This window comes from Schistocerca cancellata, chromosome 6 (genome assembly GCF_023864275.1).
Source record: "Schistocerca cancellata isolate TAMUIC-IGC-003103 chromosome 6, iqSchCanc2.1, whole genome shotgun sequence".
Lineage (NCBI taxonomy): Eukaryota > Metazoa > Arthropoda > Insecta > Orthoptera > Acrididae > Schistocerca > Schistocerca cancellata.
The window spans coordinates 386,924,285-386,937,684 of NC_064631.1; the positions used below are offsets into that span (position 1 = coordinate 386,924,285).

At 39.8% G+C, this 13,400-nt stretch overlaps 1 protein-coding gene across 1 annotated transcript in view; it reads right to left on the reverse strand.

Moving 5' to 3' along the window:
- Window positions 1-13,400, reverse strand: part of LOC126088343 (Down syndrome cell adhesion molecule-like protein Dscam2) — an 802,978-nt gene that overhangs the window by 141,298 nt on the left and 648,280 nt on the right. Inside the window, exon 22 of the mRNA XM_049906478.1 lies at window positions 4,980-5,339. Coding sequence (XP_049762435.1) covers window positions 4,980-5,339 — 360 coding nt within the window. The remainder of the gene's footprint in view (window positions 1-4,979; window positions 5,340-13,400) is intronic.

Genomic DNA, 13,400 nt, shown 5'->3' on the forward strand with positions numbered 1-13,400 from the left:
TTATGATTGCAAGTGGGCATGGGACCATTGAGATTTGACCATCAATCAGTTGAAACATGTCAGCTCTTCAGTGAATAATCACATTTTTGCTATACTAGGTTGATAATCAACTCCACAAACACCGCCATTGAGGTGAATGGCAGCTCAAGTCATACAGCACGCCATGGATACAGGCTAGTAGGAGCAGTATTATGCTACGGGAAATATTCTCTCTTCGCTTGCATGTGACCTATGGTAGTAATTGAAAACACACTGATAGCTGAGAACCACCTGTATCCCTTCATGCTTGATGTCTTCCCTGATGGTGACTTCATGTAGCCAGAACCATGCTACAGTAGTTTGAGGAACTCATGTAGGAACTCATGTTGATGTCTCAGTGACCAAACTCACCTGATGTAAATCCTATGGAATCCATCTGGGTCATTATCGGATGCAGTCACCACATGTGCAAATCCACTGCCCATTATTTATATGAATTACATGACCTGTGCATAGACATCTAATGCCACATACCTCTATGAAAATACCAACAAACTGTTGGATCCTTGATAGGCAGAATTTGTGATGTATTTTGTTCCAAAGACTGATTAACAGCTGTTAAACAGCTGATCATAATGATTTGGCTCTTCAGTGTATATCGCAGTGGATGTTTCCTCAGAGAACTCCCTCCTCTTTAGTGTGGACCACTGAAGGGAAGACAATAGTGGGATCAGTAATTGCTTCAGTGGTGGATACTGATGTGAATGACTGCTCATGCCATGGCTGGCACTCTTTTGAGACATGATAGGACCATTTCTTGAAGTAATGCCTGTAGATGCATGTGGCCAATCATGCTATGGCTGACACTTTCATGAGACATACTGGATCACTCCTTGAAGTCATGATTGGCATGGTACGAATGATAAACTAGAGGTGTGGCTGTAGCTGACATGGGAACCATCCATTGTGTCCACACCTGTCACCAGTGGTATAACCAAAGGGACAGGAGTGGGCTGTTGGTGGGAAGGACGTCGGCATGTGGAGGCCAGGTGTGCCAAAGAACTTTGACCTGATCAGAGCAATGGTGTATGTTGAGGGGCCCATATGCTTGTTGTAAACTGGTAATTTATTTGCTGGAGCAAACTTCAATGGGTCTTTGTGGAGGCCGTCGGTGGTGAATGGGGTCAATGTATAGGCATGAACACAGGGTGCCAGCCTGTTTCAGATTATAGTTGAAGTCAGTGTAGACAGAGATGCAATCATAGAGTCCAGCATTTTGTGTTGAGCTCATGTTAGGAAGAGGTGTTAAAGTTGTCAGTGGCATTTGGATGCAAAATGTGCAATTGAAGGTGGTCAAAAACACATTGTGTTGTGTTCAGTCCCCCAATATGTTCTGAATGTGGCATCTTAGATCATCATCAACATGTGGTAGGTGTGTTGTAGTAAAACGAGGAACCAGGTGAATGTAGCAGGTGGGGTTGGTGTTCACATGTGAAGATCGATAGTGGGCAGTGGTTGAGCTATGTGGCAGTGAGTCATGCAGAAGAGACATGGCGATGATGTGCTGTAGAGCCAGAAGGATATGCTTGATGATGCCAGTGGTGGTGTAGCTGGATGGCAAGGCAGGGTGCAGTGTACTGACCTATGTGCTTTTCTGTATGTGTGTAGAGTCGGTGCTGGGTAGTGTGGGGAGTGGGCATAGTAGGATGTTGGTTGGGTGTGGGACTGGGGCCATGCACATGCTCTCACTCTTATCTTCATGATGGCTGTGTGTCAAGGCCATGAGCTGACCATGCATCTGGGTGAGGGTAGCAGCCATGTCGTTATTACATTATGGGAGCAACATGTTCCTCATATGGAGTTCATCCGATGATGCACGGCAGCTGGTGTAGCATTGGTGAGTCACCAAGAGCTTGTCAGCTGAGGAGTCACACTGCTCAGCGTGTCAACAAGTGCATGATTGTCTTCCTTTTATTTGTCTTGAACAGTCAGTGTATCAGGTAGGGGTGGAGGCAGCAGGGCAGAAGGTCCTGGCATGCAGCAGCACATGTCAGAGTAATAGGAATGCAGTCTGCTGTACAACTGAGGAGAGGTAGAATTGGCGTAAAAGGCCCATCACTAGGTTTTATTTAATGACTTCCTTAACAGAGAATTCCCATGTGAGGCAGCGAGATGGTGGCAGTTGTAGTATCCTGGTCATGGATCCATGCACTGTGGTCAATGAGCTAGCAGCCTTGCACAGTTGCAATGCTGTAGGTTCACCCTTTGTTGATAAGGTGTCAAGTGGTGGTAGGTTGACATCAGAACTTGAGTCCCCTGGAATATGGTTTGCTTGAGATGGTGAGGCAAGCAGCATAGTTGAAAACTCGGTTCTCAGAAGTGGGACCAGTGGAGGTGGAAGTCCAGTGGAACACTCATCAGAGTCAAAGTCAATGATAAGATCACATTCATGTGCCAAACTGGATATGTGAAGTCTGGTAGCTGTAGTTGCCATTGAAATGAGGGGAGATTCACTGCCGTGCAGAGTGTTGAGGCAACGACGATAGTCTTCTCTATAGATGAACTTATTGCTTTGGGCACTATCAAGTAGTCACAAGTCAGGTGACAATCACACACAGTGTCACTGAATTGAACTCTTAAGCTTTTGGTGGGGCATGGTTGCTCATTGTGCTGCTGTTAGTGGTGCGCTGTGCAAGTGTGAGCTCAGTGAGGTCAGTGGTATGATGCAGCTGCATGGGAATGATGCAAATGCTGATGATCTACTCATGGTCACGTGTGGCTCGCAGAATTCTGTGCTGACACAGGTGGAGGGAAGCAGGGGTTTGTTGATATCATGTGAAGGTGGGTCACTGATTGAGGTGGACACAGTGACGTCAAGTGATCTGGTAAAAGTCAGTCAGGCTTGGCTGCTGTGTGTACACATTGTCGATGTTTGGTAGAGTATTCTTGATTTAATCTATTATCAGTTGTCCTTGTGAGGTCTTGAATCGTGGCAAATGAGTGCAAATCTCAGCTGTTGGAATATTGCAGTTCAGTGATTGCATAATATTTCTGCAGGCCTGAGAAGCCAATGAAGTCCCACAGTAAATTGTTCATTGCTTTTGATTGTTTGGTGCTACTGTCAGAGTTCGAAACACAGTATTTGAATACAACACTTGCAGAATTGATCACTGTAGGTAGTTGAAGAGTTAGGTGAGAAGCACTGAATTGTCCAGAATGGAAAATGTGGGTATGGCATGTGAATTTTGGCACATGACGGTTATGCTCAGCTCTCATTGTTGTAGCATAGTATTGAGTTTTTTGCATATTCGGTGAAATTTGTGGTCATCAAGAATCATCATTGTAGTGGATGTATAGTGCAAGTATCATGTAACTGAAGTGTGACATGATACAGAACAATAATAATTCCCTATTACGTGAACCTTGTAAAAGGCATATGTCTGTTCCATTTGGAAGATAAGAATTCACTGAAGTCTGTGATTAAGTCACAGATATTCCACTTATCTTACATCAGCGATGTATATCACATGGATGCTGACACAGAGTGATAGATTAGATAAGGTTAGAGAGTAAAGACACACTGACTACAGTTTGAGAGGAAGCTCCTTTCCATCCTTCCCCAACTTATCCCTATTTCCTCCATGGGCATAGAACAGTCGAGTTCTGAAAGCTATGTATACATATTTTTTCTGCTTTTAAGTGTTCCTATCAGCACACACATGGAAGTTTGCATCCTGAATGTATGCTCTGGCCAGCCATTCTTTTGCATTGTAGTTCAACATAGAAAGCTGGTAAAATAGGGCTCACTTCAATGGCTGATCAGAACATAGGGCATTGAAAAGAGTTTACAAGATGCATAATGATTGATAAGGATATTATTGATGTGGGGAAGGTGAGGAAAAGCTATTACAGTTGGCATGGAGAGCACGATGATTATGGTGCACCTCATCTTAGACTACAAATTAAAAAAAAAAAAAATCATAGTTCTTGAGGAGATATGGGTTAATGAATTCCTGAAGTGAGTGGTACTGAAGCACAAAAGGTACTCTCCCATTTATTGTGGAAAGATCAATCAGTTTTAAAGTTGGAATTTTTACTTGTGGACGGAAGCACTGTTTGTAGCTGGAGTTTGAAGAGGTTAATCTGGCACAGTTTTGCAGGAAAAGAATAGAAATTGCTGTTGTTTGTGTTCGAGTTACTTGGGAGGGACAGCAAGAGAGACACTACTGTTGAGCTAGTGAAATAACCTATTTATTAACTTTAGTACTGACATTTAGTTTGTTGATCTAATCTATAGTTGTCTCAGCCTGTGTAGTATGAGGGAACTAATATTGCACAATATTTCTGATGTTTGTAAAGCTGTGGGTGAATTCTGTACATGAAGGATACTTTTGCTCAGGACAAGGGAGAGGGGTTGGATGGCATCAGGACAGGCACTTTTAAGGTTCAGCTTTTCAGGTGGCATCTCATATGTGGTTGCAAACTGAAAGTGAAAAAAATATGATTGTGAAGTGTATTGAGATTATGTGGTAAGGCTTTCATAGTGACAAAGCTGAAATATTCATCTATTTGTGAATTTTACATCAACTAAAGTACATCTGTAGCCAGTTATATAAATACACTGTAAGAATATTATTTACCTGTTACAAAAGAAAAATCATCAGTAGGAATAAGTAAATAAAAGAGAGTGGTGCATGAAATGAAATACATGCACATATGAAATAAAGATAGTGGATGACATTATCCTTACATGTTCTCTACAGTTGTAATTATGGTTTTAAGCATAAAAATTAAAATAATACTGGTATTCTCTGTACATATAGTTCATTCACACCAAGAAATTATCCTTTTGGTTGTTTAATCACTACTAATTTCACTACAGGTAATATGTTTAAAGCTTCCATTGCTATTTAGGTGTTTTTTAATCTGGCATATTTATCTATCAGAAAACTCTTATCTCATTGTGCTGAAAAATTACGAGTTATGATGAATACACTTGCCAGTGATTGGGCTTCCCCCGTCATCAAATAACTTCCATTGCAGTGACAGGCTGCGAGATGTGGAAGCTGGAACAGACAATACAGGAGGGCTGGGTGGAATCTGAACAATGACCCAGTAGTTGATTTCATCTTTCCCATAGACATTCTCTGCCACGCAAGTATAATTGCCTGCTTCCTGAGGACGAAGCGGTCCTAGTGCAAGACCACCGTCTGGAAGAACTTGGGATGTAATTGAGGCTCCAGATGGCCCTCTCCACTGTCTAGAAGGAGCTGGAAGTCCAACTGTCCGACATGGTAACACCAGGCTCTGTCCAGCACCATGTACAACACGTCTGGAAAATGATGCTATCCGTGCTGGCACTGCAATGAAAACATATAATACTTTAGTTCATTATATGGTATAAGAATGTAAATTGATGGTGGAACACTGTCAGGGGCTAATTAGGTCTTTCACAACCACTACACCATCTTATGTGGTAAAAATTTGGTGAGGTGGGTATAAAAAGTGAATGATTGTTTTACTTTTGTGAAATATGAGGAGATACCCAAAGGAAACTGAATTTAAATATTTTTTGAACTTACTTATTCACATTTTAAGCCAAAACCTTCAATCTCCTTGAAAGTACTCTCCACTTGCACAAATACACTTGTCTAATCTTTTATTCAGTTTTTCAAAACATTGTTTAAATTCATCTTTTGTGATACTTGACAGTGTCTCTGTCATTTTTTCTTCAACTCAGAAACATGAGCAAAACACTTTCCTTTCATGGAAACGAAAACAAAGTTGCACAGGGCTAGGTCAGGTGTGTATGGTGGGTGAGAAACAGGAGTCATACCATTTTTGGTCAAAAATTGTCATATAGACAGGGCTGTGTGAACAGGGGCATTGTCATAATGGAAAACCAGTCACTCGACTGCCACAAATCAGGACACATCTGTCACACACTGTTGTGCAATGTTTTCAGAACTTCCAAGTAGTCAGACCCTGTGGAACAAACTCTGAATGGATGACTCCTTTCTCATTAAAAATAAATAAATAAAATAAAATAAAATAAAATAAAAAATAAAAAATCAGCATTGGCTTAATGTTTGACTTCACATGATGAGTTTTCTTGGAATGAAGAAAACTTGAAGTCTTCCACTAGCTCAATTGTTGCTTTGATTCAGAATCATGGGAATAGGTCCAAATTTTGTCAGCTGTGATAATTGTTTAAAAATTTTCAATCAATGCAGGGCTCTTTTCTCAAAGAACAGCATGATTCCACATGACCTTGTTTTTGTTCAGCAGTCAGCTGTCATGACAGAAATTTGGCAGCAGTATTTTTCTTCTGTCACAATTTACTGAACTCCAAGTCACTCCTGACAGCTCCACAATTTCTTCAGTGGTCTGTTGGCAATCTTCGTTGATGAATGCATCAATGTTTCCAATAGTTTCATGCATTTGGACCATGAAAGGATGATTAGAATGAGGTTTGTCATCAACTGATATTTCACCATTTTTTAAATGGAACAACCACATGAACACTTCAGTTTTCCCCATAGCATTTGTCCTTGTACACCATTTTTAACATTTCAAGAGTTTCTGTTCCATTTTTGAGTGAAAAGCAGAAGCTCACTGCCAAGCACTGGCTACAAAAAGCAGCCATTACAAAATGACAGTCCCACAAAACAGTTGTCACTATAAACTCTGCCAAAACTAGTCCTGACCTCCTTTAGTGATGGCACTCAGCTTACTGACTCTGGAATGTTTGCTCTCTGCATTCCTAGTGCCAAAATGCAGTACTACAAAAGCTCTGCCCACCAAAAACATTAGTTTAGTTCCTTTTGGGTACCTTCTTGTATATGGTATATTTCAACCACTGATGCCCCATTTAAAATGCTTCTTAGATGTCTACAGTACCTTCTTGGATATGGTATATTTCAACCACTGATGCCCCTTTTAAAATGCTTCTTAGATGTCTACCTTAAACTATTCACAATTCAGAGCAATAAAGGAAAAAAGAGACCAGCTGAGTATGTGGGATGAGTCACATAAGTGATAACACCCCATTTATTTCATGAATGGTTTCAGATATCGAAATGAGGTTTTTGCAAATGATAAGAGAAGAGACACAAAATTTTTATGTGATAAAGAGCCTTAATTTGTGTAATTCTTGTAATGTAGTGTTTGAAAAGACAAGTACAGCAATGTAATGGTTATTAATTTTTAGGTTGAAACTCTCTGCAAAAAAATCCAAGGAATATTCTAAAATTAAAAGGCAAGATGGTCATAACTGGCTATTGCACTGCAAACAGCCTCATGTCAGGCTACATCACAGTATCAAGCCTTCTGACTGTTTAATTGTCTGTACTGCAGAACTAGCAGGAACTGTGTGGTCTATCAGCAGATCACTTCAGCTTCATCATTCCTTTCATGCAGACATACATCAATATGGAGAAGTTAGACATGCTTCTTTTACCTTGTGAATGTCAAAGAAATGCTCTTGAAACAGTATGGTGGTGAAGGGATATCTATCTTGATCATTGCTGTCTGTCATGAATTATTAGATCACTAGTGCAAATAGGCAACTTCAACATCAAGCAGAAGACAAGGATGAAGACAACTGACAGAACACATGAAGAAGCTGTTGTGGCTACAATGCTTATCAACCCGCATTGTGGCATGAGATGTATTGCCACAGAATGAGGGATCAGCCAAGTGAGAGTCATTCTCATCTTGCATCAATATAAATTCCACCCTTATCATCTTTCACTATTTCAGGCACTTGGAGGACGTGACACTTAAATCTATACTCAATGTTAACAAATTTCTCTTCTTCAGAAACGCTTTCCTTGCCATTGCCAGTCTACATTTTATATCCTCTCTACTTCGACCATCATCAGTTATTTTGCTCCCCAAATAGCAAAACTCCTTTACTACTTTAAGTGTCTCATTTCCTAATCTAATACCCTCATCACCACCCGACTTAATTCGGCTACATTCCATTATCCTCGTTTTGCTTTTGTTGATGTTCATCTTATATCCTCCCTTCAAGACACCATCCATTCCGTTCAACTGCTCTTCCAAGTCCTCTGCTGTCTCTGACAGAATTACAATGTCATCGTCGAACCTCAAAGTTTTTATTTCTTCTCCATCGATTTTAATACCTACTCCGAATTTTTCTTTTGTTTCCTTTACTGCTTGCTCAATATACAGATTGAATAACATCGGGGAGAGGCTACAGCCCTGTCTTACTCCCTTCCCAACCACTGCTTCCCTTTCATGTCCCTCGACTCTTATAACTGCCATCTGGTTTCTGTACAAATTGTAAATAGCCTTTTGCTCCCTGTATTTTGCCCTTGCCACCTTTATAATTTGAAAGAGAGTATTCCAGTCAACATTGTCAAAAGCTTTCTCTAAGTCTACAAATGCTAGAAACGTAGGTTTGCCTTTCCTTAATCTTTCTTCTAAGATAAGTTGTAAGGTCAGTATTGCCTCACGTGTTCCACTATTTCTACGGAATCCAAACTGATCTTCCCCGAAGTCGGCTTCTACCACTTTTTCCATTCATCTGTAAAGAATACGTGTTAGTATTTTGCAGCTGTGGCTTATTAAACTGATTGTTCGGTAATTTTCACATCTGTCAACACCTGCTTTCTTTGGGATTGGAATTATTATATTCTTCTTGAAGTCTGAGGGTATTTTGCCGGTTTCATACATCCTGCTCACCAGATGGTAGAGTTTTGTCAGGACTGGCTCTCCCAAGGCTGTCAATAGTTCCAATGGAATGTTGTCTAGTCCGGGGGCCTTGTTTCGACTCAGGTCTTTCAGTGCTCTGTCAAACTCTTCACGCAGTGTCGTATCTCCCATTTCATCTTCATCTACATCCTCTTCCATTTCCATAATATTGTCCACAAGTACATCGCCCTTGTATAGACCCTATATATACTCCTTCCACCTTTCCGCTTTCCCTTCTTTGCTTAGAACTGGGTTTCCATCTGAGCTCTTGATATTCATGCAAGTGGTTCTCCTTTCTCCAAAGGTCTCTTTAATTTTCCTGTAGGCAGTATCTGTCTTACCCCTAGTGAGATAAGCCTCTACATCCTTACATTTGTCCTCTAGCCATCCCTGCTTAGCCATTTTGCACTTCCTGTCAATCTCATTTTTGAGACGTTTGTATTCCTTTTTGCCTGCTTCATTTACTGCATTTTTATATTTTCTCCTTTCATCAATTAAATTCAATATTTCTTCTGTTACCCAAGGATTTCTACTAGCCCTCATCTTTTTACCTACTTGATCCCCTGCTGCCTTCGTTACTTCATCCCTCAAAGCTACCCATTCTTCTTCTACTGTATTTCTTTCCCCCATTCCTGTCAATTGTTACCTTATGCTCTCCCTGAAACTCTGTACAACCTCTGGATCTTTCAGTTTATCCAGGTCCCATCTCCTTAAATTCCCACCTTCTTGCAGTTTCTTCAGTTTTAATCTACAGGTCATAACCAATAGATTGTGGTCAGAGTCCACATCTGCCCCTGGAAATGTCTTGCAATTTAAAACCTGGTTCCTAAATCTCTGTCTTACCATTATATAGTCTATCTGATACCTTTTAGTATCTCCAGGGTTCTTCCATGTATACAACCTTCTATCATGATTCTTAAACCAAGTGTTAGCTATGATTAAGTTGTGCTCTGTGCAAAATTCTACCAGGCGGCTTCCTCTTTCATTTCTTAGCCCCAATCCATATTCACCTACTACCTTTCCTTCTCTCCATTTTCCTACATTCGAATTCCAGTCACCGATGACTATTCAATTTTCGTCTCCCTTCACTATCTGAATAATTTCTTTTATTTCATCATATATTTCTTCAGTTTCTTCATCATCTGCAGAGCTAGTTGGCATATACACTTGTACTATATGCGTTCACTATGCTGTTTGTAGTAGCTTACCCGCATTCCTATTTTCCTATTCATTATTAAACCTACTCCTGCATTACCCCTATTTGATTTTGTGTTTATAACCCTGTAGTCACCTGACCAGAAGTCTTGTTCCTCCTGCCATCAAACTTCACTAATTCCCACTATATCTAACTTTAACCTATCCATTTCCCTTTTTGAGCATATGTTAAATTAAAGTGTAAAACTATGTTTTGTTATGTGTTTATTTTGTGGGTGACATATCATTCTGAACAAAATGTTTCAATGAAAACAATCAATTACTGACAAAATTATTTTATTGGATAGAGAATTGGATAAATAAAATGTTCCATTTATTTGAAGTGTATTCCATCTAACTACTATTTCAGGTAGAGTTGGTGTTTTACCTTTAAGGAGCATTCAGACAAAGTCATGTCAGTTGTTTTTTTATTTTTTTATTTTTTTCAAATCTAAGGAAGTTAATACAGTGGTTTCTTTTTTCCCATGAATAGGTCTGTTTATCATTATGAAGTATGGATGACCAACATTTCTGTTTCAGCTTTGACATGTAATCGGCAATGGGAACGGTTTAAATGGAAAACTGCCTGAAAAAACTAGCTGTTTCTAAAAAAAAAAAAACTTGGAAATGTACACACATTTGAAATAGTTTCCTAAGCACCATCTGATACACCAGAAGCTAGCATTTTCTGGAGCTCCAAATTAAAAAATCATACCTAGTGCTATATCTATGTCATATAAGAAATGAGGTTTTATCTTGCCTGTCTTACTGCATATAAAAGGGATGCATGGTGTGAGAGCTCTGCTTGGCAGTTTACACCACAATAGCTAACTCTGGTCACATTGATTTCCAGTTTTAGTATATTTCTCAGAGTCTTTCATGAAAGGTTTCATACTTGTTTCAATACCTCAGTTGATAGCAGAATGCAGAGTAATATCCATACCAAACATTATGTACCCTCAGCATACTCTCAACTGTGGAAAGCTCGTTTCGATATGTAGAACCATTCACAAAATAAAAGGGATGTTATGTCTTACATGACTCACTACGTATAATGGTCTGTAGGTGCTTATCTTGACTTAGCCATGAATTATGTATGTTGTCCTTATATGAGTCCTTTGAATCTCAAAAACTGGGGTTGCAGCATGGACTTTTCGGATTTGACTGGCTGTTCCATTCAAGTCACACCATGAGGAACTGTTACAGGACAGAAAGTGGTAAATTATATGTTTTGATACAATTACTTTTTGATCCTACTCTGCATAGGTAGAAACACAGTTCATCATTAATCACTCTGGTGGTAATGAGAAGACCATAGAAGTGAAATGAGTAGTTCTGATGGTGAATGACAGTGGAGATCATAAGGTGAATTAGCAACCAACACAAGTCCAGAATGTAGCTGATTGTCTAAGCATGTACCACAATCCAGGGAAAAGTACAAATCACAAAACATTAATCAGGAAAGGTCAAAACACTCTGCTATCCAATGGCACAGACGTAAGACTTTCGTGATTAGTGAGAGACTGCCTGCAATTGGCAAGCTGGGGTGTATCAGAAAACACTCATCAAAGGAGCATCATCTCGCCTGCTGGCTACTGCTATTGCATCCTGCACTGGCATGATCCATGGCTTTTACCTGGAGGCCAAGTATCTCTTAGGTGTTCTCTCTCTTGATATTCACTCAATGCGGGGAATCTAAATCACCCTCGGATACAAAAAATACTATCAGGATTTTTCATGTGATCAAGCTGAATTGGCAGACACTTGGGGATAGATGGAAACTATCCCAAGGAAGCCTACTTACAAAGTTTCAAGAACCAGCTTTAAATGATGAATCTAGAGGTGCACTACATAGCACTATGTATCACTTGCATAGGGATAGTGTAGACAAGATTTGATTAGCTGTTTAAACAGTTATTCTTCCCATGCTCCATATGTGAATGGAATGGAAAGAATCTGTAATATCTGGTACATTGAGAAGTACCCTCTGCTGTGCAGTTCACAGTGGTCTGCAGAATATGGCTGTAGAAGTAAACACATGAGGGTCATTCAGTAATTAAAAAGGCAATTTGGTCTGGTGAAAAAACTGTTAGTAGGGCAAGTTTGATATTTTTATGGCTTTAAGTTGGTATCCATGGGATGAGCCCTGATCAGCTGATGTATCAACATTATTTTGTTTATACCCTCAAAAATACATTTCAAAATGGCAAGTCCGCTTGAAACGTCCACATTAGTTGAACAACATTCTGTTCTTCATTTTTTACTTGCTGAAGGCGAGAAACCAGTGAATATGTACTGTAGAATGTCTTAAGTTTATGGTGAAGGTTGTATGAATTGTGCAAATTTTTACAAGTGGGTAGAGCTGGTTGTGGCTCAGTGACTGACGAACACCGTTTTGGCTGACGAGTTGCAGTTTCAACTCCCTCACTAGAAAGTCGAATTGAGGACATTATTCATGCCGACCACCATGTGTCTGTGGAAATGATAGTTGATTAGATTCAAGTTAGTACTGGTACTGTGAGCACTTTCTCAACGAAATTTTAACTTGTGATGAAACTTTGGTTCACTATTATGGGCCAGAATCAAAATGACAAAGCATGGAGTGGAAGCACACCAACTCACCTGTCAAGGAAAAATTCAAAACCCAAGCATCAGCAGGAGAAGTCATGTTGACAATGTTTTGAGATGCTGGGCCAGAATCAAAACGACAAAGCATGGAGTGGAAGCACACCAACTCACCTGTCAAGGAAAAATTCAACACCCAAGCATCAGCAGGAGAAGTCATGTTGACAATGTTTTGAGATGCTGAAGGTCCAGTTTTTTGAGATTATCTCAAAGAGCAGCATACAATGAATGGCCAATGCTACTCAGATTTGCTTTTAAACAAGGTGAAGCCAGCCATGAGAGAGACATCGTGGATCTCAGAGGAGAGGTGTGATTCTCCAGCAAGACAATACATGTCGCCATATTGCTCAACTAAACCATGAAACCATCAACAAAATGGGCTGGGAAGTAGTGCCTCATCCCCCTTACAGTCCTGATTTAGCATTTAGTCGTTTTCATTTGTGTGGTGCCCTGAAGGAGGAATTACATTGGAAGAGATTCCAGGACAACGAGGACATGAAATAGTTTGTGGGAAATTGGTTTGAACATCAAGATAAAGAGTTCTTTGCAGCCAGAATAAAAAAGGTAGCCCATTGGAACAAGTGTGTAAATGTTCAAGGGGATTATGTTTAAAAGTAGAAAAAGTATTGTTTTGTAAAAATAAATGCTTTTGTCTCCAAACCAATTTGTCTCTTTAATTATTGAATTACCCTCATAAATGATCATTGTTACCACCTCGTGAGAAATGGTGAATGTTATCTGGGCTTTATTTGGTAGTGGTGTTGCTACCATGTCTTTATCCTGCATGGTATTGAAAAGCTGTTATCTTTGTCACTGATTTTCCTCAGAAACTTCTTTGCTTTTGTTGATGACAGAAAAGCTAAAGGCAGCAAGAACTCTGCTGT